This window comes from Sparus aurata, chromosome 18 (genome assembly GCF_900880675.1).
Source record: "Sparus aurata chromosome 18, fSpaAur1.1, whole genome shotgun sequence".
Classification (NCBI taxonomy): domain Eukaryota; kingdom Metazoa; phylum Chordata; class Actinopteri; order Spariformes; family Sparidae; genus Sparus; species Sparus aurata.
Genome location: NC_044204.1, coordinates 18,360,308 through 18,383,273, shown reverse-complemented (window position 1 = coordinate 18,383,273; position 22,966 = coordinate 18,360,308). Strand labels below are relative to the sequence as shown.

Here is a 22,966-nt window from a genome sequence, read left to right as displayed (position 1 = left end):
ACATGCTAAGGGACATGTATTTCTGGATGCGTGCGTGTGTGTGTGTGTGTGTGAATTGGATTTTAGATAATCAACACCAAACCCTATGAGGTTGACTGTCAGTGTGCCCCATCAACCTGTCATAACATGTCAGTCACACAGGGAAGGTAATGTTCTAACATATCCTTGCTACTGCCACTCACTCAACGACAGAAGCTGAAAAAGATGATATAACAGCAGATAGAGCCATTTAATGAAACAATCGTTACATTTGCATTAATATTTTTTTGTTTTTTTGTTTCGTTTTAAATAAACCTTACCTTGATCCCCAACATGCTCATTAAGATAATTTAATGTGCCATTGTTTGAAGCTCAGAGTGTCCTAACACCTTGTTTACTTATTAGAGCAAAATCCACATGTTTAGTTTCCAGATGTCAAGATAAAGCATTTTAATCCTGGCAGTATCATCTGCTGGAAACCACTTTATTTCCAAATCCCAGCAAATAAAAAGTCAAAGAATAATCTCCTTTTTGAGGGATGAGGCTTTTTTATCTGATGGTCACGAGAGTGATGGCTGAGATAAGATATTTTCAGCCAAAGAGAAAAGGAAAGACCCTAAAACCCTGTAATGCAGCAAATAAAGGGTTTGACTAGAGAGCCGGAAAAAAAAAGAAAAAACATATTCTTTTTTTATTCATTTATTTACAATTATGATTGTTTTTGTCATTGTTTTTTTCCAGTGCAATAACTGTACATTGGGAATTCTACAAATCATCCCAGAATGTTCCATGAAAACCTTTAAAGTGCTTGAAATAACTACTTTTACAATGGCATATGTATTGTTGTTAAGGTAAGGAAAATATTGTCTTTATAGCTAACTCTAAATACCGTATAGCTAAAGGATGAGTTGACCCGAAAATGATAATTCAGTTATTATCTTTTCAGACTCGTGCTGATGGAAAGCTAGCTTTGCGGCAAAACAGCATTGCAGCATTCTCCAATAGAAATAGATGGGGACTTGTAAGAAGAAAACAACTGAAAGGAAACATAAAATGGCTCCATACAGCTTGTCCAGAGTGATCTAAGTTTTTAGGAAGCCTCATCTTTTTTTCTTTTTTGCATTTTTTTTTCTGGCTACCTGGGTAGCAGGGCAACCTCTTTATATATCACCTATTTCGGTTCTTTTGGACAAAAATTCAGCCCTGGCATTTTCTGTCCAGACCAGCCCACTACATTATCAGCGGACACCACGTAGTAGTCCACAAATCTCGCAGCGTCTTCTCTCACACATACTATAAAGGAGAGTAATATTCCTTGATAGCAGTTAACAAATAAAGCACATAGCTATGAACTCAAGGACTAAAACTGACAGCTATAGCAATCAACCAATCAAACTTTATTCATTATAGTGTCAAATCACAACAGAAATTATGTCATGACAAGGGGTGGGACGAGACTAACGGGAAGAACCCAAAACCAGACTCGGGGTGGGCACTACCTCTACCAGTTGGGTGGAGGGGGGAGAAAGAGCGAGAGAGACAAAGAGACAGAGAAGGGAGATAAGGACAAACAGGGACAATAATAACAAAATATCCTGACAAATAATCTAAATAGAAACATATTAAAGACAGTAGCAGCATTAGAGCTGGAACTCATTTGTATTAACGGTGACTCAGTCATTATGAAACCGTAAATGGAGAATCGAGAAAAAAAATAAAAAAATATCTATAGCTGTGTGAAAAGTCTAAGAATTACAGGTCTGAATAGATATGCATTCTCATATACGTTTATGTGCACAAGTATGTATTGCCCTACTTCCTCGTCCAAAGCCAGCCAGCTCCGCTCCTCACCAAATTCGTGACCTACAAGGAACAGCAAACAGAACTTGTACTGACAAGTATATGTAGCCAAGTAGCCTTTTTGTGACGTGGTGACACCTAGTGAACAAATTTATCTGTCATGAAGGATGACTTAAAAGTCTCAAAAGAGGCCTAAGGGCTACCTCCAGAACTGTTAATTGAACTTTAAAGAAATGCAGATGTTGGAAAATTAAAATCATCAATATGAAAATCTTCAACAAGGAAATAATCATAATCAAACTTTTTTTTTCCCAATATGAGACAAAACAAGTTGCATAATAAACTCACAAAGTCAAGACGAAGGTCTCAGATATGATGGATGACTCAAGCACCATAGAAGAACTTCTAGCAGGTCAGGAAGTCTCTACTTATCACAAAGTAAGTATGATTTCAGAAAACATAAAAAATGATAAACTCACCATACTACAGGAGACTCAACAGCCAAACTTTGGTGCAGTAAAGGCAGAGAGAGAGCAAGTCCTCGAACATGGACGGAGGGGGAACAACTCCTCAGGCTCTCACATGTCAAGTGGTCAACCTGAGAGGGACATTGTGACATTGTTTTCCAATGCAAAAAAAGCCAGATCTTTGTGACCTGAAAATGCTCAAGACAACACTATACACAGCCATTTGAAAACTACAGTAAAATTAACACATTTACACACAAATTAAAGTTACACACAAATTATACCTATTAAATAGTTATCACCTCAGTAAACAATAAATGAATTGAAAGATTACAATAAATTCAATGGTAAATATTGGAAATTAAACTTATTATTTCCTATAGGTTTACTTTGCTAAAATTCAAAGTATCTCAGCTTGATTCTGCATCTCTATTTACAGCTCATCAGTGAATGTTTACAATATCACAATTCGGCATATTTGAACAAAATTAACCACAACTACCAACAGTCACAGCCCTTCAACTCTGGGCTAATGCTGTCACATGTTAGATTGTCAAAGTTAGAAAAATAACGGCTTCAATCCCTGAGGACCTACGTTAGCATTAGCAACAGCTGCCGTCATCAGTATGCAGTTGGTTAGGTCACATCACATTCACTGTAAAAACGTTTTTTACTTTGTTTTGGACATGTCTCAAAAATTTAGCCCAGCCAGCCCTAGGCTCACGTTACTTACCATGTCTGCCTCCACTCGCTCATCATCATTAGGTCCTCCTCCTTCGTCTACCGGTGCAGCAGCACGTGTGGCTGCTGGCGGGTTGGTGGTTCCGGCACCAAAAAGGTCTGTCAACTTCGCACATTTAGAAGCCTCCAACTCCAGAGACTTCAACTTTTTTAATCGCTGTTTCTCAGCACCACCCGGGCATTTCTTCCTCTTATCCATTTTCAAGTTGCGGACACGACAGTTTCGAAGACGCTCACTACTACTACTCACTAACGTTACTACTGGCTCAGCAGCAGCCCGTCCCACCCGCCCATCGAGGTCCCACCCCGGCCCCACCCTGGTTCGTGTAGTGATTGACAGCACTGTCAGGGCTCTCTGAGCCTGTCAGCCCATGATTGATTGACAATGACAAATAATAGACCAATTATATGTGGCGATGCTGGTAACACACTGCTAGCCCTCTGTAGCCAATTGGCCGGCCCGATTGGAGGGAATTTAGAGAAGAAAAAAAAAACGATTTAAAAAAAAAAAAAACATAGCGGACCGGACCGGCCCACATTGGGTCAACAGCCCACCAGGACGATGCCCGGTATGCCAGATGGCCAGTCCACCCCTGGACACAGAGTAACTTTAGCATTCATTCTGAGTGATCATCCGCTCTTTTAGGGCCTTCAGCAACTCCTCTGGGAAATATCTGGATCTTTAGCTGCTAACACTACACTGTGTTCACCAAATTAATCTGTTTGGTGTTGTGCAAGTAATGTACAGGTTTATCTGCAGCCCGCTGCGTACAGAAATAAAGTTGATGAGAGCAAGACAGTGAAGTTGCAGCAGTAAAATCAAAACAATGAGCTGAAAGACTTCAAAACACTCCACCGAGCTGAGGGGAACTGCATAGTCGGATGATAAGAAAAGAGGAAAAAAAGTCAAGTTGAACTGCAGTCCTGTGAGATGATGCAAACTTCAATCTCCCACTTGAAATATGCTACATGCATATCCATCATCTCCACACCCTTCTTTTCTGTCTCACTATGAAGGGAAAGTGCATTAAATCAGAACCTGGACATGCATTGTGTCAGGTGATCCAACATACACATATGTATGATTAATGTGTTATTAGAGTAGGTTTATTCAAAGAGGAGTAAAGGTGATTAATTGTGTAGAAAACACTTTTAAACCAACGATTGTAATCTCATCGTTAACACTTTTTTCAGGTTTGTTCATTAGCATCCTCACTTTTGATGCATACTCGCCGGTGTAGCATTCACTTTTATACACGACTTCAACTCGTCACCATGGCAACCCTGATTTGTGAAGATGTTTATTAGTATTCCTCACCGCTGCATGCTGTGTAGGTTTGTGCGGGTGTGACTGAGATTAATAATAGTATGTGCTGTAATTATAGGTGCACGACAAATGCCACAAACTCCGCGCCCACTCAGAAGGACACGAGTGACCTTGAGGATTGACTTTTTGTATGAATTGTGTTCAAGTCAAAGCCAATCCAGTGCGTTGGATCATTGCTCAGGTATCCACAGTTAATCCTGTACTCCTGTGTCTCCCTGCGCTCCGTCTCCGTCTGTCTCTCTTTCCCTGCAGAAACTGTTTACCATGACCGAGGGTTTCATCATTCTTCACCACCTCATCTTCTGATCCCCTTTTTCGTCATCGGCTCGCCTCACTCTCTATTCTGCTCCCTATTCCCCCCCACCGAACCCCCACCCCCCTTATCAACTTAAGAGAAGCGCATTTTCTTCTCCTCTTCACAGAGTGCAGCTCAGCAGCGGCGGAAGCCTGCGTGAGCTAAAGTGCGGGTCATTTTTCATTGCCTTGACACAAAATGAATTCAATGACCGCGTCTTTCAAAATTCATGAATTCATGAATTTTCCCACTCAGGCTCCGGCAATTGTTTCCGGACTGTGTCCACGGGCACTGCTTTGCATATGTGTACACGTTAAGTTTCTTTTTCTAATTTCTGTCTGTACACACTCTGGAAGAGGTGATTTACATGAACACGTGCGGAGATAGAGGAGAGTGTGTGGTGCGACGGAGAGGACGACCATCTGTACTGTAGTCTCTTGTGAGCTCAGAGCCCTCTATTATTCCTCCATATCTGCAGCGTCAATAGATGTCCTCTACACGCAGCGTGGCATTTTCTAAGACTTTTTGTACTCAAGTTTTTCAGACAAGACAAGATGAGATTTTATTGATCAACAGCGGGAAATTCACATGTTACAGCAGCAAGTAAAGGCCAGAAAAGAATGTACAAGAATTACATAATCAAAATAAAGAATTTAGAGAGACGGCAGCATATGAATTACTACCGTTACATTTCTGTGCGGTGGAAAGACTGCAAAGCAAGAACAAACACAAAAATGCTGTTTTTTCTTTTATGCTTGCTCTCACAAAAAGGAGGATTCTGTATTTTTCTCAGTGTAGCAGGACAAAACTTTGATTCGTTCATTTTGTCTATGATAGGGACAACTAAGTAGAAGGAAGTGGTGCCAGACTGCCAGCATTACCGGATGGCCCCTCACTCTCCATTCTCCCAGGAGATTTCGTGGCCAGTGGCAGAAAACATTGCATCATGCAAGTGAGGCTTATAGGGAATGAATGTAAACACGGATTATGCCACTATTGAAGCTTAATTGGCGAAGTTTCAGGAGCAGGACCACACCTCAACAGCGCCAACTTCCGCATTTCTATAAATAACCACCTGACCCTCTCCTCTGCTTCGCTCTCGTATTCTGCACCCCTCCCCCCCACCCCATTTCTCTCTGCCTGTTTCTTCTTTCTCTCCTCTCCTTCGTAGGTCCATGAGGGGGTCCGTCGCTGCCCGGGAGCGGCGGCGGATTCTCTACAAGAATCCCCACAACGCACTCGAAGAACTCAAAAGAACCAAGATCTTCGACACTTCGTTTTCCTTCGTCACTAATAAATCCTTAAACGCATCTCGTTGACGGTGTGGTCCTTGCTAGTGAATTCTATAGCAATTATAATGTGCAGTCAACATTTAACTTCAGAATAATAAGTTCAAGCAAAACACTTATCTACTGACGTTTTAAGTGTTTTGCCAGATTTGTAGCCTTCGAATATGAAGCTTCTGTTGCGTAACATTATGCATGTGTGTGAAGACAACTGTGCAGAGTCCTGAAATAGTGAAGATGACACTGAGAAACGTGTGTTACTAATTTAAAAAAAACAAACTGTAATATTCCCTATCTAGTCTTCAGTTTTTACAATCCAACCCCCCTCAGCTCTCCTTTATTTTTCATAGCACACAAAGCAGCAATAGTGTTTGTTTTTTTTTAGTGCGTTTTGTCTTGTGCCTGGGCAACAAGTAGGAGAGAGGGCAGAGAGTGACAGATTATGGGAGACACCAGAGAGCAACCTCAGTTGGGATTCAATCCCAGAGGAGTAGGACCCCCAAAAGTTGAGTCCTTAACTGCTTTATTATTTCCACTGTTTGCCTGATTCTCCTGTCTCTTCAATTCTCTCGCTTCTGTCGAAACATGTCGTCACTTAAGCTCTCTATTATCAGGAAGGAATATACATATATGTATATATGTATATGTGTAAATATATATACATATATATATATATACACACACACACACATATATATACCTCTTACTCGCATGAAGGATATACAGTATATATGTACATTTTATAGCTTCATAACACAAGGAAAAGAAAACACAAAGGTGAAATTCATTTTTTCAGGGAAACTAAAGTGCAGTGCAGATGAATTTTGAATTGGATGCAAATGAAAATGGAAAGTATTAAGAAATGACACATTCTGGCTCCTATTAGCCACAACTTCTAGCATTTTCCTAGCGGTGACAAAGAAAATAAGGCTTTTACAGTTATTAACAGTAATTTCGGCGATTTCAGGGGATTGCTGGGGAGCCTACCGAGCACAGTTGCGTTTGGCTCCTGATTTTGATGCATCCTCCACCCAGGAGCAAATCAGTTTGCTAGTTCAACACTTCAGGACGTATCAGAACATGTTCTGAATCGGCGCTCCCTCCAAGGCTCGAAATGGCATGTCCGAGGGTGGCCTGCAGCGTAAACTATTGGATCTGGAAAAAGGAACATAATTGCAGGCACTGAAGCCCACATGTTCTGCCTGTTTTACATCCTTTGCAGAATTACACGGTGGGGTGAGGGAAAGTCAACCAGCATAATGCAGAGTCCTGCTGCCTATACTTTGCCTGTCAAACTGCTAACAAGCACAAATGATTTTTTAATGATAGGCCCCTCTATCCCACAAAGCTGTCTACTCACAAACACTCTCACACACACACACACACACACACACACACACATATTTCACGCATTCGCTCCCACACACAACCATAATGAGTTTTATCAAGGGAAGTACATGTGGTTTAATGGATCACTGCAAATGCCATTCCCACTCACACTATTGTATTTGAGTTCCAACAAGATGCTTCTTTTCCCCCGGTGTCACTTATTTTTCTGAGAAACAACGTGCTGTGCATGAATACTCCAAATGATGATGTATCTTAGGTGCGGGAAACTGAAGTCCCTGCTGAGCAAAGACACCAGTGAAGCTGCAGCTTCAACCAATCCGACGTTTCAAGCAAACAATGAGCATTTGTGAATCAGTGCAAATATATTCAGTGTGTGACCGGTAATGTTGCTCCAGTTGCCAGTGTGACAAGAAAATATGTTGAAGTAGCAGCAATAGACGTTTGGAGGAGAAGGATTTCACTGCTGAAATGGCATCGTTTAACTACTCCTTGTGGTGATGAGGAGAAAAAGCAGTATATACACCTTATAAAACTCAGGTGTCCTTAACGACTCTGTAAGGACACTCCCACTCAGAGTTTAAAAGCCTGCCAACTCCCCTCCAGTTAGTTAGAACTGAAGAAGCCTCTTGGACGAGAGGTCAAACGTCTTCAAGACACTGAAAAAAGTCCAGTCGCCTACGATGCAGCAATTACTAAGACCTGGAATACTGAGAACCTTCATCAATACACCTTATAAAAGTAATCTCACATAAAATAACGTTGCGTTGCATGCGTTTACTTGTGTTTGTCTCACCAAAGCAGCTCCAAACTTTGCTGAAAGTTAAGCCCGGTTCAGTTATTTTACCAGACATTCAAATGCATGAGACGACTGTCATTCTACCCGGGGACAAAGCATGTCTGAGCAACCATCTACACAGTGTTGTTATTTCTATTTCAGTTAAAGGTGCACTTTGTAGCTCTGCGACAGAAATATTGATCAGGAGAGAAAGATCTTCATTGACTGATTTAGGGCCCAAATAATCTAAATAAAAAAACATTGTTTGTTTTCATGACTGAATAAACACATTTACCTTAAAGCACAACACAGTTTCATACTTTTTTAATTTGTTTATATGTGGCGGACCCTGCCACCTTTATAGCTTCAAACGGTGTTCTGGGGAAATTATTTTCCTCTGAGAACAGCTTGTTTGTTCAGGTATGGATCAATCTATGGAAAAAAAATATTTATATCATATTTGAGTTTGTATCATTACCTCATTAATATTTACAATGTTAAATTTCCAAGTTTGAATTTCTTCCCCAAAACTACATAGTGCCCCTTTAATACAGACCTACTGTCATCTGAACTTGATTCAGCATACCGAAAAGATATTAAATATAGCCACTCTGTCATGGAGGCCATAACTATTCAATTTCTGGCCCTTTAACATCCTCAATCTGATCCTTTGATTATTTCATTCAGTCTACTGTTCAGTAAAATGTTTTGTAAAATAAATGTACAATCTGACAAAGGGACTTTACCTTTACAAACAAATTTGATTTAATAGTACTTTAATACTTTACTTCGTAATTGTGAGGTAATTGGTTTTGTGACTTTTTCCAAATTTAAGGTTCACAGAAATACTCTCATTTCATTCAAAACCCAGGCTGCTTAAAGGGGCACTGAGTACTTTTGGAAAAGAAAGTCAAGCGCATTCATATTTAAAATATTAATGAGGTAATAATACAAACTCAGAAATATTTATTTTTGCCTAAACAAGCTGTTCTCTGAGGAAAATAATGTCCCAAAACTCCCTAGTGCACCTTTAAACAGATGGAATATAGGTGAAAGTGACACAGAAATGTAAAGATATGTAAAGTGTCCTATTTATATTGTGTTTATTCAAAACAAAACCACACTTACCCTCCCTTTCCACTCTGCCCTTCGCTATATTAGTGAAAAGTATTCCAGGAAGCATTCTGCTGCTTTCATCCTATAACGCAGTCTACACACACACACAAACATCGTTAACCCATTTTTCGGGCATGCTCTGTCACGTTGTGCATGTCTTTTTTCTCTATTGTTATTGCTATTCCACTCAATTTCCATTTGAGTTTGACTCAGCGTGGTTTAAGAACTCCTCGTACTTCTCGTGTTCTGTAATCCTGTGTTATTTTATTCTCCTTCGCTTTCTCGCACACACACACACACACACACACCATCGGATGTTTTTTTCCTCTCGAAACTGTTTTGTTTCTCCACTTTCCTTCCTTCCTTCCGCTCTGTTCGTTGCTCTCTTCCCCCTCTATTACTGACAGGCATTCAGCATTCTAAATCCTGCCGCTTTCACCTTATAGCTCAAACTGTTTCAGATATACAACAAATTCATATTGAACGCACAGATCGACTGCCTACTGTGAACAGACACAGATGTGAGCAGCCAAAGGCAGCTGCCGCGACTCAGAAACAGACCTTAATGTGCGTGATAAGCTCAACAATGACAGCGTGGCGCAAAAGAGAAAGGCATCGATCTGATCACTTTTGGCCCTGCATCTGTCATAATATCATGTAACAAACATGCGATTGGTTTTTCTATTTATGGAATAACTGAGATGGATTTTCTTGTCTGCTTCAAGCCGCCGCACCAATCCATCTTTCTTTGAGCGCATGTAGATTGCCACAGCATCGGGCTCTGTCTGCGGCTGATGGTGATAAGGAGTGATTGGATTTTGCATGTGTAATCACTGGTTGTGGGATGTTAATTGTACAGAGCAGTGGCCTGTGGGATGTAACATTAGATATGTGAGGCATGCACATACAAACACACTCACACACACATACACACATGCACACTTTGATGTCGTGCAAGTGCTTCCACGTAGAGTTTGTTTAGACTAGAAGATGTGTTTGTGGCCCAATTATTGTCATTGTGGTTGGATGGGATGATTTGCATAAAGACTAATCCTGACTGTGATTGCGGAGTAGATCCTTTGCTAGTGAGCAGTTCAGTTCGGGATGATTTGCTGACTGATGTTAAAGAACCCATGTTCTCTACTCTCTCAGGGCTCCTGGAGTTCTCCCCCGTCCTCCTACGATACTTCATCTCAGGTATGGGTTCGATGACTAGACGTAGACATAGATAATGCACTGTAGTGTAAATTACTATCAGATAAAAAAGATCCCTCGTGTTATGTATAGTAAAGAAAGTTCCTTTTGTCATCCCGTATGTCAAGTGGGAGGAAAAGACAAGGAAGCAACAAAGACAAGGATTGGTAATACTCCCTGATGTCTTTTTTGGGTGCCTCTTTAGTTGGTTGGATGCTTGGCAAGCTGTAGCCTAGAAGCCGAAACCACCTGTGGAGTTATTCACTCGCCTGTGCTGTCTGGTCCAATCCATCTGTTTGCCTGAGTAGAAGTATAGAGCCTTTCACCACTTCCCGGCTAAGTTTCCTTTCAGGGCCCTCCCCCTCCTCATTACTTTCAGCGCAACACTCCAGTCCTCGGCGAGGCCGTGAAGAGGAGCCGTGAAGATCCAGCAGACGATTTTCATCTGTTTAATTCCTCTCTCTCTGATTGCGTCCGTACGCCTGATGAGTCACAGTTAACCCAGTCACACAGCTGCGCGATTCCCAGCGCATTGATTCATGCGGCTCGCCGCCACAATGCCAACCTCTCTTCACTCGCCTCTTCCTTTCCCCTCCCTCACAAACTGCTAATGAAGTGAATCACAACTGTTTTTCCCCCGATCCCTTTACCCCAACAGCTGATGGTGAGCGATTGCATCCACAATACTCTTTTAATTAGTATAGAGAATAAATTGGTTGAGCATGCCTTTTTCCTTAATTGCTTTTTCCTCAGCTTGGATTTAATTGGGCTGCAGCACTGTTTATTGATCTCCTTTGATGTGCTTTAATTTGGATAATTTTATATATTTATTTTGGACGTGACGAGATGGTTTGTCTTGAGGGGGAGAGTGTTAGGCAGCGGGGCCGGTACTGCAGCAGACTGCAGTACACTCAGTGAGCCTGGGGTCCAGTGTGTGATGGCAACTAGGTGGAGAGATGATCAAACCCAGAAGGCAGAAAAGCAGCTCCACTACAGTCTGAGAGGTCTCAAGTGAACAGCTCTTTGATCTCGCATCAACATCTCATGAATGCCAATGCGGAGCAGTAAAGTGAGGGAGGCAGGCCTTGTGAGCCAGCCTTAACAGGCCTGCAGGCCAGTACATATTCCTTCCAGCAGCTAGTTTGTAGTTGGTGCCTGATTCACGCTGCGTCATCTCTCCCCCTCCTGCCTGCCACAACAAAGACCAATTTTCAGCCTCCGCCTCCATAGTTTCATAATTAGTGTGCTTCTCTGCGTGTGATTGTGGGTTTGTTTGCTAGATATGTGTGTGCGCTTGCTTGTGCAAGTATTTGTTTGTGTGTCTCCATTTACTCCGTGCACTTTTATCGCTCTCTACCTGAGTAACGCCACTCTCTTCCTCGCAGGGGGGAACTTCACCCTGGCCGAGCTTGGAGTGTGTGAGCCAACTCCCCCTCCGCACCCCGCCGCCGTTCCCTACTGTCCTGACTTGGGCCTCCTCCAGAGAGGATACTCCCTCAGCGCCGGCTCTGACGCGGACTCGGACCCCGAGGGGCCGCTGTCTCCCGAAAGAGCCATCCAGCTGTGGGCCGGACGGGGAAGGGTAAAGTCCCGCCGCAGCTCAGGAGTGTCCAGTCACGAGAACTCGGCCCTGACCCTAACCGACTCAGAGAATGACAACAAATCTGACGACGAGTCAGGTAGGACTCTTGAAAACGGGACCAAGAGGTTATGTGTATATCACAGCAGAGGCCCATTGATTTGAAAGGAAGAGTAATGCTTTGTGAAGGAGTGAGAGCGAATTGGGGAGGATGCGTCGGACTGGTACCGATAGTCAATGTTTAAAGAGATCGCGATCGAGAATGTAAAGTATATCTTACACACATTTGTCGATGTCGTTAAAATCATTAGACCACCTCTCAAACAGACGGCCATTATATGAATTGCGAGTGAGTTGGATTTATGGATTGAGTCTGTTTCTGATCTGAAGAACAGTGGTTGGACCCCCCAAGAGAGCCATCCTTATTTTCATCAATAGCACTTAGCCAAAGCCTTCTTACTCTACCCTCTTACACCACTTATCTGCTGAGATCTCACCACTGGTCTGTCAGTCTTCAAAAAAGTCTTTTTGGAGGCAGCAACACTGTAGCATTATAAATCCAGTGATTCAACATGGAGACGCAGTCAGAGAGAATCTGGTCTTGACTTTTCAAGTACATCCTTTCTTTAAGTTTCCATGCAAAGTGTGAGAGTGTGATGTTCCCAGAGGGAAATCTCTATCCTCTGGCAACTTTGTTTATTGCCAACTTCCCATTTCCTTGTTAATCCTGACGCAGTCGTAAACCTGCGCGCGAGCTTCGCCGAGGTGTCAACGGAGGTTAATGAAAAGTGGATGGAAGGAAAAGCAACAGTCTAATTAATTGAAATCTCGGCAGCCACACATATCAGCTGTGGATCAACCTCCGTTGGACTGCGGGCCTCCGAATCACAGACAACTTCTGTCGACTGATCAAACTACTCAACACCTATTAAACACGTCAAGAAACACCTTCCCTGAGATGCGCCTCTCATCCCATCACCCGATAATTGCTTTGTGGTTAATTACCAAGCTAATCTTGCAGCCGCAGATATCAGCCGCAGACACCGCTCTCACTCTCTCTGTCTCAGGGCCAGGAGAACGCCATTGAGCGCTCTGCCGCCCGCATTTCCAGACCTTGTAAAATTAGCTTCTTAATCCAGCACTATATTGTGATAATCATTTGCCTGCAGTATGATGTCACTGAGTGTTGATTGTTGCGAAGATCAAAAAGTGTTTTTTTTTATTTCGTCTCCTAAAAGAAACTTTGTGAAAAAGTGGTGTTTGTGGGTATTTTTGTGCTCCTGGAGGGTCTTAACCCTGACTTGTCTGTTTGAAAAACGTATATAGACGATTCTATCAAATCAAAGTCAATTAAATTCAAAGCTAGACATCAAAACGTTGCCTCCTATAAGAAGCGTTTCGGGGGTTAGGAACCATTGGCTCGCACCTCTAGGCTCGTCTCATAGTCTCACCGACCAGAGATTTAGATCAGGCTTCTGCTTCGCCGTCTCCGCCAGCATGAAGAGATCAGAGGCAGCGCAGCAGCCAGATAAAAGGACCAGGTGTGTGCGTGTGTCTGATCAAGTCAGTTCGTTAGTTACTTAGTCGCTCTGAATGAGGAAATCTCGCCGTTCCTTCCTGCATCTCCCTCCAAACAGAACATCTAACACTGGAGGCACGTCACACCTCAAAGCACCCCGAGGAAAGATTTCACTCCCACTAGACTTAACCGGCGTCTGCGCCCCGAGCAGTGCGGGTGCAGAATTTTTGCAAGTGTGAGCTTGTGTATGTTACCGAGTCTGTCATTGTCTTTCTATATGCTATTTTGTCTTGTCTGCGGGTGCGAGAGTGTGTATGAGCCTGAGCCTCTGTGTGTGTGTGTGTGTGTGCGTGTGTGTGTGCGTGCGTGTTGAAATGTGAAACAGGAGCAACGGGAGTGTCAAAACAACAGGAGGAGGATCTGAGGGTCTAATAATAGAGATTGACAGAGGCAGTCAGAGAAACAACATCATAAACACATGCTAACAAATCAAAAAGACGGTGACGTGCTAAAACACCAAACAGCACGCCGCACCACTCTCATCTCGCAGCGTCTCTAACAAGCTTCAGAAGTCTCACCTCCACTTGCTTCTCCTCCTCCTCTTCATCTCCCCTCCTCTCCCACCTTTCGTCTTCATCTTTTCAAGCCTCTTCTTCTGTCTTCTCCTCCGCTCAAGCTGCGCCTCTCACCATCCCTCGTTATGCTCCTGTCAGCGCAGCTTGCCAGCGTGACTGACAGGTGTCAGTTTAAGGGTCTAGGGTTCCCCTTCAGGGCAGGAGCGTGCGCACGTGGATGAGCGTGCGCGTGTGCCCTGCTGCAGATTTCACTACCAAAATAGAAAGCCCGGAGAAATGGTGACAGGTATCACAAAAGTCTCAGGGAAAGTACTATTTGTGTTTGTGTGAGAGTGTGTGTATGTGTGTTGTGTGTGTGTGTCTCTGTGGAGACGCTAGTTTTTGTGTCAGCAAAGCAAATCTGACTGTTGATGGATGATTTCGCAGATTTATTTTTCCTCCAATCTTTTATCTTTATTACTCAATTATTTTTTGTTTGATAATAATAATTATCAATGAGCCACAAATGAACTCCAAACTAAGTTGGGGAATGATGACTTTCTTCCCCCATGTTTCATGGTGCCTGAGAACATGTACTATTTTTAAATGTTTGATTCTTGAGGAGTTAAAATATCTGGGGAAAAAAAAACAAAAGCAAAACACAACCCGAGTCGATAACAAATTAAAGAGTGTGATCCTTCGGATAGATGGCAGTCGTCAGTCACAGTGCCTGGTGCCTTTTTCTAGTCTCAACACAATTAGCACCATACATATATCTAATGTAAACAGCAAGAAAGAAACTTTGGGGGCATTCGTGTGTATCTGTACAGATGGGGGCATGATATCAATGTACAGAGGAAAGATTTGAAACATAAACTGGCATCAGACCATAGTGCCCAACCTTAGTGGTAAACATGTCTGCCATTGTATATTTTTCTGACCAATTAGGCCTTTTTTATATACACGCGTATACATACACACGTATACACATACAGCTTTAACATTTGAATACAAACACAAGCTGCTAGGCAACACGGCTGGATCTAACGCTACGATATCAAGGAGCAGCTTTGTTCTGAGTATTTATTATACTTTAATAAATCAAATGTATGCGAGACTGCGTGAGAAAGCAAGATAATGAAATTGGCCATTTGTTTTGTTGAATTTGGAATCGGAATATTTTAATATTTTAATCTTAATTGATTTATGGAGTTTGCACAGTTGTGATTGAGGATGATAAAACATGTGTTTGGGACTAACAGAGATCACCCCGGGATGTCTCCCCAATGAAAATGATTTTTATATGTATTCACAAAATGTTTAAATATTATTTAGTGATGACAAATAGGAGCGCCTCTTCTCATGCTGTTACCGTAGTTGCTGTCACTGGCTGGCTCGCATACTCAGCGCGACACCTTAAACAAATATCACACATTAAGGACAGATGCAAAGTCTATCAGTGGCAGGCACAACCTATGTTTTCTCTGATACTGCTAAGTAGTGAACAACAACTCTGTGTTGAAGTCAACAGGAGAGCAAGTTAGCTGTTAGTTGTTAGCTGTTAGCAACTTCAATTCAATGTGACAACACAAAAGCTTGTTTCTTCATTCTGTTCCACATTTTCTTTACGCGATCGTTTTACAGTAAATAAATGTACGGAGAATAGTTTGAATTGTTTCGGGACCCATGTGAAAAAGTCTGGAGACGTGTTCAGTTATCAGAAAGGTATAACATTAGAGCTTTGTTCATTTTATATCTTTTATTTATTTAATTAATGTTATCTTAATCCTCTGAGAACACACTGAAAGAGAAGCCTGCTTTACAAAGGTGCTGAGGTACAGGCAAACAATAAAGCAGCTACGGCTAGAATCATTAAAGAAGCTATGAGGTAGCAATAAAGAAAAATGGTTTTGATGGTTTTAATGAGCTGCTTTGAATCATTCATTTGGAAGGTTGAGCTTTATAAAATAATGATAATGCACTATGATAACTTTCAGTACAAAAGTTGATAAATAGTATTACTGAATTATTGTCCAACTAATACCAATATAGACGTACAGGCAAATACACTGATTGGCTTTTAAATCCAATAAAAACTTTAAGACTTTCCAGATCACCAACAGAACAGCTGATATCCAGTGATCAATGTGTACGAGTCCCTCTTCAGTAATTGGCCTCACCTGTGTAGTCTTTTCCTCTGCAGACCTCTGGCCCCCGTTAAATCAGTTTCTAAACTAAGACTCTGCGAAATTATTTTTTCATTATTTTTTTTTTGTTTTGTTTTCATTTGCTGCTAAATTCCAATTACCGACAAGAATGTAAAGCCTTTTAAATTAGTTTCCTAAATGCAACTCAGGGATTTCAAAGTTTTCTACATTCAGCTTTATTGTCGAATATTGAATAAAGACACTTCGCTTTTATTGCCCCTTCCAGAGACTATTAAAATAAAGAGAGTAGAACGTTGACTTGGCAGAGCCGATACGAGTTTCATTTGCACAAGCAACACAGTGAGACAAACAAATATGGGCATAGAGAGCAGCACTGGGAGATTTCATTTTGGCAAAGTGGAGGAAGAGATTTACTGTCACACTGTGCACTGCCTCGTAAAATGTCCGTCTGGAAACACAGGCAGGAGAATAGGAGCGCTTGTAAATTGCCCCAGCAGTGCCTGATGGCCGCATCCGAACTGCATTGATTAGGAGGGAGAATGATTAAAACATGCATTAGATGAAATAAGATCAGGCTTTGACATTGATTTAAACCTGAAGCCTAGGGTAGACTTTATGGCCACAATCCATAGTCCAGTGCTCTAAACATATGTGTACATGTGTGTGTGTGTGTGTGTGTGTGTGTGTGTGTGTGTGTGTGTGTGTGTGTGGCTCCATATGCCTCTGTTTCTCCCTCTCATTAAATAGCAGCCTGTTAAAGAAACAGGACGAATTTAATTCAACTTCAACATTGTTTTCCGTCAATAAATCTTGGCTTTACTCATATGGCAGACTTTATAAACACAGACACACACACTGGCCGCACACTCCACAGTCGAGACCCTGCCCAATCACACATGCATGCTGATTAGCTCCTTTCAGACAATCTCCCTCTCCTCTTTCCCTCTCTGGCCCAATCTCTCCATCTGCTCGACTGGATAATAAATCATAGGGTAGTATTGTGACGTATGTGACAGGATGTATTAATCTCGTAATTAGAGAATGAAAAGGTGGCGCTAAATTTAGTATGGCCTTTTTGCCTAACCCTGCCCCATGTCTGGGCATGCTCAGACGGCTGGTTTCCCTTACTGGTTTCCAGAAACTGGTCTGGGTTAATATGATTTTTGCATAAACTTCATGCTAATTTTTCACTTTTTGACAGAGCAGAAAACTTTCAAAATGCCCCTTAAAAACATCTGCTGTCAAAAGTTTTTTTTTTTTCCTTTTTTTTTTTCCTTTTTTTTCTGGGGCTGGAATTACGTTTTATAAAAGCCGCGTTGGGCAGAGTGATTCCTGATTAACTAATCAAATCTACTAGCACAGGTGGCAGAGTGCCTGCACCCGCTCTGTCCTCTTTATTCTGTTTTTGGCGCACCGCACAATCGCACCATAAATCAAACCAAATCAACCAAGTCAGCCGATGTGTTGTTACTTTAAGAGAATATTTGGAAGTGGAGCGCTGAAAGGATTGTCTTGCAATCAAGGTAATTTAAGATATTGTTTAATTATGGTAATTTGGAGTTTGAATAAAGCTCTATACTTTTGGGTGCAGCTTATAATTATACGTCGAGCAGTGATCATGAGAACCCTTTTATTCTCCGCCGCAGCTGCTCTCAAAACCCGTAAACTCGCCCATGCAGCTCCTGTCAGTCAAATTCGGGCAACACTTATGGAGTCGGACTGGGTGGGTCCCCCAAGACCACTGCTGTCCCCTCAGGGTCTGTGCGAGTGTGTGTGAGTAAGAAACCGAGAGTGAGAGCTTGTGTGCGCGTGTTAGGCGGGTTGGGGGCATTAGCCTCTGATTGAGTTTTCAGAGAGCAACGTGGGGTGCGAAAGGCTCGACAATGGTCTAACAGAATTAGTAGCTTGTGATGAATGGTGTGTTAGAGCAGCACTGACAGCTCGCTTTCAGAAACACACACAGGCCGTGAGTGCTCGCACGCTCGTGTGTGTGTGTGTGTGTTTGTGCGTGTGTGTGTGTGTGTGTGTGTGTGCGTGTACGCCTCCATACTTCACCCATCGGTTCAAGGACTTTTTGTCCATGCGGCAAGAGCTACGCGTGCCGGAGTGAGCAAAGTGGTGTAGGAGGCACGCGCTCACACATGCAAGTGCACCGAGTGGATCTGTATATGTGTCCGTCTTGGGGGTTAAGCCCGGGGTTTGAAAAATGCCCTGCAGTCAGGATCAATAAAGATCGGTCTATTCAACATACCGAACACGGCGTTCGTACACGCTCACACACTCGTGCAGAGCCAGCGATGAATAAAAAAAAATAAACAGCGCTCTTTGTGCGACTCAATAAAGACATTGTTGGAGCAGAGTTGATATTGAAGTGAAGGCCGATAATTCACACACACAGACACAAACACACACAGAGGCAGCGGCACACAGGAAAGCAGGTGCACACACACACACACACACACACACACACACACACACACACAAAGATGCATAAGAGCACTGTTTAATAAAAGCCCTGGGATATTGATCACAGTAGATGGATGCTAACTCACATTAAAGGGAGGGAGCCTGGACGGATAGAGAGAAGAAGAAGAAGAAGGCATAAACAATGAATAAATGGAATGGAGGAGATGATGGAGGAGATTTTTCGTACAAAGCTGACAATGACGGCATTGAAAAGAACGTGTTAATGTAGTTCTCGGTGTTCGCATCGGCAGCGAGGGGGCCCACCCATACTAACAGTATTATCATCAGGTAAAAGAGAGTCACAGGGGTGGCAATATCTTTTGGCGTCGGACTTGTAACTTGCTGACGACTGTGCTGCTGCCCTAATAGGGAATTTAGTTAGCTGTAATGGCCTCTCATGCCATCTTCAGACCTGCCGGAGAAAGAGTGAGGAAAAAGAGGGGTGGGAGAGAGAGAGAGAGAGAGAGAGAGAGATGAGCACTGAGAGCAAATTGAGAATTCTCCAGCCAATTATGAGTGATCATATTTTCCTCTGCATGGTGCTGAAACTACTTTTGTAGTTTAATGGTCGGCGCTTTGCTTCCTAATGAAGGCTGGAGGTATCAGATTGAGAGTCAGAATGGGGAAAATTGTGGTGGGTGATGGCAGGACGGAAGACCGCGTTCACATTTTAGTTGTTTTTTTTTTACCATATTTTGTACGCGCCGTGCACTTCGTGTTCTGTCCGGTTTCTCTTTTGCTTTGTTTTGTTTTTCCCACGCTCTTTCTCACTTGATTTGTCATAATCTTTTTTTGTTGCTTTTGTTTTTCCTTTCTTTCCTAAACTCCTCCTCCTCCAGCTTACCTAGATGATGAGGAGGATGACGATCCGTTCGGAGACTATGTAATCAGTAAGTCTGACTGTGGCCTCGCTCAGATTACTCAGCCCCACCGTAGGCCCTTTGTCGTGTGTGATTGTGTTTGATGTGATTTTGTGGCCCCCTTGCTGTATTTTGTCTCTGTGTGTGTGATTTACTGTTTTGTCTATAAGTTGATGTTTTTATGAAAGAGGCTGTTGCACACAACATAATAGCTTCTAACTGGGCTCCATCTGCGAGAGGACAACATTATGCGAGTCGGTTCAATGGCTCGCTCTTTGTGAGAGTATGATTGCACATATTACTGTAATTGTTGTAATGTTCACATATACTGTACAACCAAAACAGTAGATTTCCGGCAGTCCATTGTTAAAAGTTGTCATGATATTGGTGTTGTAGGTGGAGAGCGGGACAGTGAGGTAATTGGTTTCTGTACATTACTCTTGTTCCATCTGATACAAGGTGAAGCCATTGTTCTTCTTCACATGCCTCATCTGCATTTACGAGCTCCTTTCATTATGATCTTCCGTTCATTAGCACACGTCCAACTGGTTAATCTCTTTGCACTTGATCAGAGAAAATTTCCCAGAGGGTGCATTTTTTCTTCCCCTCCTCCGCTATCCGAAAGTCAGCCGTATTTACCCGTGTCCCAGAGATTGTTTGTCTCTATGAGCGTGAATTAGTGTTAATGTTTGTGTTATTGGACTGTGGAGTTTTCATTTGTTTTCATTAGTAGGATCAGAGTGGTGGCGGGTGTGAATGAGATTGTGTAGTAGAAAAAGCCAGAAAATACACCTACGTGTGTGTGTGTGTGTGTGTGTGTGTGTGTGTGTGTGTGTGTGTGTGTGTGTGTGTGTGTGTGTGTGTAAGCAGGTGAAGGTTATTTCTTATGTGCCGCTTGGCCCGTATGAAAGGATTTCTTGCGCATATTATGCACGCGTTGGATTTAATAGTTTTAGGTCATGACACTGGAGCACTGAATAGAAAGGTAGTAAGACGTTCATGCACATGGCAGCAAAGAGCCGAAGAGATGATAGAGCACAAGTCTTCGGCTTCGGTATCAGGTAAAAGGTTAATCTTCTTGAAGCGGTTGTGAATATATAGAAAGGTGAGGGGGATTCATTTTTCCCCGCACGCGGTCGCAAGACCACACATTTACAATGGGCACACACACGCATAGATACATACATCAATACATACACACGTATGATCAACGTGTGTCATAAAAACTGCCTAATTTGAGGACATGAATAATGGAGGTGAGTGGCACTTACTTGAGAGTAAAACTGCTGTTGATAGAAATCCAGGCCTCTGCTCTTCAGGTTAAATTAGAACACTAATATGAGTTGAAGTTAATACAGCTGATATTTACTGATGTTAATTTCCCTCTATGCCTTATTTCATTGCTCTCTGTCTGTGCAAACACGTCAGAGATATATGCTATTTGCTGTGCACAGTTTCCATGGTATCTGTTGAGTAAACATCCCATCGAAATGAAAAAGTCCTGAATTATATCTTTAACTCGTCACACAGGCGCTATACATTTTACAACAACTGGTGAGGAAAACATTGTCACCCGTACTGTATTGTGATATTAGCACAAAGTCGTTTCAGATTCGGCTTTTAGATAAAACACTCGGAAAAAATGATCCTACTCAAGAAGTGTCACAGACAATTAAAAGTGACAGTAGAAGATACAGCCGAGTGCACAAATCTAAAGCTCTCCTTCTCCCACCACCACATCTGCAATTATTAAAGCAGTATTTCATTTTTGGTACATTTGAAGTTTTTAGCCCCTCAGCAGCATTCAGATTCAAACAAGAGCTTCCCCAGCTGACACCACAGGGTTTATAGATTTATGTCTGAGTTTTATTTAAAAATTGAAATATGGAACACTAAGGTTTGTAAGAAAGTCAGGCCAAGCATACACAATGAAATATTAGTGTGATCATTTTTTGTCTGAAATCCATTTAAAACGATGGGGAGGTATTAACTTTTTATATAAAATAACAAACTAACGTGTCTATTTTGTTTAGAATAATGTTTTCGAAAGCACACAACAAGATGCAGGAATTATCGAGCTATCAACCAAGTCAAAAGATTCATACAAGAAGTCACCTGTCCAAAGAATGATATACAACCCACCGGTGACTGTAGAGGACATCAGGCTACACCCTCATTAATCTTCTGAGCCGACAGAGAGGCGGTGGTGTTGGTGCTCGATACACACAGGCTCAAATGACAGCCATTACTGGCACATCAACTGACCATTATCAGCTCAAACACTGGTTTTGCTTTCAAAAACATGAATGTGTTTGACTAAGCCTACGTCAGTATTCTGTAGCTTATACATTTGTCTCGGGTTTACCTGTACAAGTTGAAGCATAATGTTTAGATTGTGTAGGATTGTTTGTTCATTAGAATCATCAACAAGTATAAACCCTGTTTATTAACTAAGTGACAGTGTTTAAACCTTCATGTTTGTTTAAAGGTCATATTGATAACTTCTGATAATGAATGATAATTTCTATGTTGACAAATCCTTTTTTTTTTTCTTTTAATAATGTATCTACGGACAACTAATTCTTGATTCTAACAAGATTTGTCAGCCAATATTAAAGTCTTGGTAGTTGCCGGTTTGTGGGGGGGGGGGACAACCTGCAGTATGTGCCCAGCCAGCCAGCTTTAGCAACATCGGCTAGTAACATTGCTGCCAGAGTAAGCAACAAACAGACTGGCAACTTCAGAGGGCAGATGATTTGAACAACAACTGTGTTGTTCCTGAATACAGTCCGAGGCAGTTGGTAAGAGATGGTATCTCAATGATATCAATGACACATTTAAGCAACTTTTGTTAGCCACACTCAAAGCATTGCCCTAGTGATGCCAGTGTTTGTCGGTCTGGTTGTCGGTCCCTCGTTGCAGACTGAAATTTCTGAACAACTATTGAATTTCCATTACATTTGGTATAGGTATCCGTTGTGCCCAGACACTAAATCACAGCTGCTTTTCTTGAAGTGCCACCATGAGGTTGACGTTTATGGTTCAATCCAAATGTCACGACAATCTTTGGATGGATTGGCATGAAATTTGCTACACACATCGATGTTCCTTTGGTGAATTTGGTCATATCCTCACCTTGTTTCGTTCACATTCCTATTAGCATCAGTTGTACTTTGCGTTTGGTGCCAATTAGTAAATGTTAGCATAATAACATGCTAAAATAAGATGGGGACCAGGGTAAAACCTAACTGCTTATCATACGATGCTGATATTCATCTATACAAGCTCTTAATATTCTTTAAACATATGCTATCAATTAACTGTCAGCTAACAGATTTCTCCATCATCATATACTTTGGTTGTAAATACATCAGAAAACTGACAGCTTGTCTGACAACAACAACCTCACAATTTAACCACAACGCAATGTAAACATACACAAAAAAACACTAAATGTTTCATGTATGATTATGTGATTTGCGGTGCTCTC

At 42.0% G+C, this 22,966-nt stretch overlaps 1 protein-coding gene across 6 annotated transcripts in view; it reads left to right on the top strand.

Annotated features, from left to right (window-relative positions):
• tenm2a (teneurin transmembrane protein 2a) overlaps window positions 1–22,966 on the top strand; it is a 220,720-nt gene that overhangs the window by 65,772 nt on the left and 131,982 nt on the right. For 2 of the 6 annotated variants that reach the window (XM_030395923.1, XM_030395925.1), the window contains 2 exons: window positions 10,289–10,333; window positions 11,716–12,009. In XM_030395923.1, the coding sequence (XP_030251783.1) occupies window positions 10,289–10,333; window positions 11,716–12,009 (339 nt within the window). Of the gene's footprint in view, window positions 1–10,288; window positions 10,334–11,715; window positions 12,010–19,455; window positions 19,507–22,966 lie in introns of all 6 variants that reach the window. The other 4 variants (XM_030395920.1, XM_030395922.1, XM_030395926.1 and 1 more) reach the window with 4 other exon arrangements.